This window comes from Etheostoma cragini, chromosome 8, assembly GCF_013103735.1.
Source record: "Etheostoma cragini isolate CJK2018 chromosome 8, CSU_Ecrag_1.0, whole genome shotgun sequence".
Taxonomy (NCBI): domain Eukaryota; kingdom Metazoa; phylum Chordata; class Actinopteri; order Perciformes; family Percidae; genus Etheostoma; species Etheostoma cragini.
Window position 1 is genome coordinate 22,291,582 of NC_048414.1, and position 4,085 is coordinate 22,295,666.

At 41.9% G+C, this 4,085-nt stretch overlaps 1 protein-coding gene across 1 annotated transcript in view; it reads right to left on the bottom strand.

The window, feature by feature from the left end:
• The window catches only part of mbtps1 (membrane-bound transcription factor peptidase, site 1), a 35,152-nt gene that overhangs the window by 24,772 nt on the left and 6,295 nt on the right, over positions 1 to 4,085 (bottom strand). The window contains exons 2-3 of the mRNA XM_034878829.1: positions 3,058 to 3,649; positions 260 to 523 (exon numbers count right to left, since the gene is read on the bottom strand). Coding sequence (XP_034734720.1) covers positions 260 to 523; positions 3,058 to 3,289 — 496 coding nt within the window. The 5' untranslated portion in view covers positions 3,290 to 3,649. The remainder of the gene's footprint in view (positions 1 to 259; positions 524 to 3,057; positions 3,650 to 4,085) is intronic.

Genomic DNA, 4,085 nt, shown 5'->3' on the forward strand with positions numbered 1-4,085 from the left:
CCCCCCCCCCCCTCGTCAAGGCAAGCCCCACCACACTGAATCACCTACTCCCTCCTAGGGTACACACACACACACCACAACCACAACCACAGCGAGACAACTGCATCATCCTGACTCAACAAAGAGGCATTCTGTGAACTGTAGCAGACAAACAGCTTTCTGTATCTTTCAGAGTTTTATATTTCTTGGGTAGGCGTGCCAACGTTAGAGACACTGTGATCCTTTTTTCTACACTATAACACCAGAAGGACAGACTTACAGGGAACGTATTTGAGCATGCGAAACACTTTGCGTTGTGGTGTCACCCTCTTGATGTAAGGGTGGTCTTCTAAGGTCAGCAGGCTGCTGGGCGAAGCTTGGCGGATGTGGACCAGCTCAAAGTCGCTGGGGAAGTCGGAGGCTGGGTTTTGTCTGGGAACGATGTGCCACTCCAGCGCTCGGTCCCCGGAGTTCCGCAGGGCGCTGCTGATGTACAGGCTGCGAGCTTTGGCAGAGAAATACCCAGTAAACGCTATGATGTACTCTGGAGAGACAGGGAGGAGAGAGAGAACATTTCAAAAAGCAGATACAAACAAATGGGTGTATTCAAGTGTGCAGCATTTTACTGGACCCAAAGTCTAATTAAAACAAGTTCAAGCCCTTGTTTAGCCCACAGCCACGCTGCTGACTCAAGAGTCGCCACTTTAATTGAGAAATCATCTTCCAGAAACCAGAGTTTTTGACAAAAAAAACACAGCCTTAATACAACTTAAATACAGTCATGGGGAGTATTGGCACATTTAACAGCAGTTTTATTCCCTCTTTGTTTCATGGTGAAGTGTTTAAGGTTTATTCCAGGCGAGGGCTACACCCATCACTGCTTACAGTACAATAAGGTTGTCTAGCCTCTATCCATCTTACACATACAGTAAGACCAGTGTTAAGTGACAGAACATAGCAATATATTGAAACTAACATATTGTAAAATTCAAAGTGCCACAAGGTGGAAATCTTATATCGCATGCAGGACTCGGTTGGGTTTCTGACAGTTCTTAGAGCCAACTGGAGTTGAAACGTCTGGGCTATCGTACATGTCCTTAAGCCATTTTAATACAAAAGACCCAGTGCTTTCACCCAGACATTAGCAAGACATTCCAGCTTCATTCAAAGACCTGCGTGGCAAATTGTTACTTGTTTTATGTTGACAACGCTGGCCACCATTAATGTCTCACTCTGCTGCCTAGTAAAGAGACAGTCAGAGACATAGTAGGCCCATTAACCCAATTTCAGATTAAGAAAATATTTTGCCCTCGACAAATAAAAAACCTTTCAGCGTAACATGACTTAGCAAGCTAGCTAGCTTGTGAAAATATATTGGGCGAGGGGGGGGGGGATCTCTTTTCTGGACAGTGTGAGAAACCATTGGTAAACAAAGGCCCTTTTTATCAGTTAATATGAACAAACAGATATTTTACTTTCTGATTCCAATCAAAATCCCTGGGATTAAATAAACAACAAAAGCATCTGTTGACTGGTATGCATTTATTTAATCTGTCAGAATAATACGAGGACAGAGCCTGAATAGCAAGTTGTGCAAACTCGCTGGACGGTGCATGCTACAGACACGGTTATGATTGCATGTAACTGAAATATGGTTGTCTTAATGCCCTTATACTGCACATGGGGCTGCATCTTTATATTCAGTGAGTAAAGACACATGTTAAGTACCTGCAACATTTTCAGTTTGAATTGCTTATGACCTTTTGTTGCATTTAATCTTTATCTCTCACTTGCATCATTGTGGTATTTCTAGAACTATAGCAAGAATAACTAAAAGCATTTCTTATTGAAAGAATTTCAGTCACATGCAGCGTTTCCACCAGTTTACTGCAAGCTCTAAGTTGATATAAAAAATAAAAAAGTGCTTCCTGTAAAATAAAGAAAAATTGGTAGACCTAAGCCAAAATTATACAGTCTACTAGCCGGGAGTAACGCGTTACAAGAGTTGGTAGTTGGTAGAGCGCATGCCCAGATACAAAAAACATCATGTTCAACAAACAACAAAGTGAACAGACGAACATGTTTTGCATCTAGCGTCTCACGTTCAACAGACAACTTCCCTGTAGGCTACTTCAAAATAAAAGCATTCCCTGTGACGGTTTGCAGTAAAAGTAAATTACTCTTAAACAAATAAGACTATGTACCTTTTCACATATCAGCTGTAAATCTACTGTAAATTATGTAAATAGTGAGTTTTAATTACACTATAATTGACTTTATTGATCCGGTTGTGAAATTCAAAACCTAGCTGCCAAGTCAAACGTCTTGTCTTCAAAAGTAATGCAAAAGTAGTGTAAAGCATTACAATTCAGAGACAGTAATATTAACTCATCACTCTTAAATGACTAGTAACTAGTAATCTATAATGTATTACATTTTGGAAGTAATTTGCCAAACAATGGACATAAATGTCATCATCAGACGGTGTAGGCGTAGGCCCTGTGTGGGTTCCGCATGCAGCCAATTGGTCTAACATGTATTTGCATGTGTGGGACATGTCCTCCATGCACAGTGTGAACCGAGCGACAATACGCTCATGGTGTCCACAGATGTCCGTGTACATGTCCATTCCAGAATATTTAGGCTAGCAGCCTTTTCATTTCTCAGAAACTTACTAATTAAACTTACTGTGTGTTTTTTTTTTTAACAAACCACACAACATTACGCAACATTGACTTTGTATGTATGATTCAGACGTTTTCTGCTAAAAAAAAGACTTTTGCTGAGCAAAACTTTAGAGGAGTGGCTTGTCACTGAAAAGAGAATAGCTGGTCTACCTTAAAGGTCAGCCCATCTTAAGTGAGTGGGGGCCGACGTTGTTGCTATCTTCCCGGCTAACCCCTTCACAACTTGTTTTCCAAACCCTGTGAGTATTTTGGTCTATTAGAAGCAATAATGAGGGTTCTTCTGTAGCACAAAAACTTTAAAAATACAATTTTTTACATTTGTATTTTTGGATGTTGTGAATCGATTCAGAATCTTAGAAGATAACAATCTCTTAAACCCCCCACCCCTTACCATGTTCCACCACCTTGGAGGAGAACTCCAGTTTGAGGGTTAACTGGGAGCAGTTGGAGCCAGAAGATGAAGGAAGGGGCTCTGCGTTGGGGGTGTGATCGAAGTCAGATTTGGCTCCTTCCGTCGGCTCCATCCCCACCACGGGCACGAAGCCCACCAGCAGGCCCAAAAGCATGGATGCCCACACAGGAATCAGGAGCATCTTAAGTTGTAAAGTTGTAGCGCAAATCATCGGTTTGAACAGGCCCTTGGAAACTCCAGCAGCAGGGTGGGCCTTTTCAGAGGAAAAATGAGAAGCTGAAAGCTGGTTTCGGGGTCAGGACAGAGTGTTTCAGGTCCAGAGCTCCAAAAATGAGTCCATACTGCAAACGGCCTGAGCAGCTAGAATATTTTCTTTCTGCGTTTTCTCTCCATGGTGGTAGTCCAGGGTGGTGGTCAGTGGCACAGCCAGAGTAGGAATCTAGTTGCCATGCTGAGACCTGGAGGAGGCAACCAGTAAGACCAGTGGATAGGTGGGAGGAAGCTGGGAGCAGTGATGGAGGAAGATGCTGGTATCAATTTAGAGTCCCACTGCAGTCCTTCCTGTTCATATCTGAAAGGAAAAGAAGAAAGAAAAAAAAGAAAAATGAAAAGTCAGGAGTAAGGACAGAGCTTGTTGACATTTTTGGAAGTATCAGTGTAGTGTAGTGCAAACACTATATACTATATAAACTAAATTTTTTACAATATCTACCATTGCACCCACAAACATGATTACATTTCTATTACCTAAGATTAATGGTGACTGGATTTTGTGATCCTGCAAACTGAACATCCTCTCAGAATATGGAATCAATTCTCCATTAATTTTACAGCTGTGGCTGCAAAAAAACTACATCTGACGGCTGAAAATGAATGGAGGATTAGAGCCTGATAATAGTGTTGTTTTGAGGCCAGTGCCACACTATCAATACTTATGTAAGATTAATAATGAAAACATGGGGTGCCTGGTTAGCTCACTTGGTAGACCGTGCGCCCACAGCAGTTGC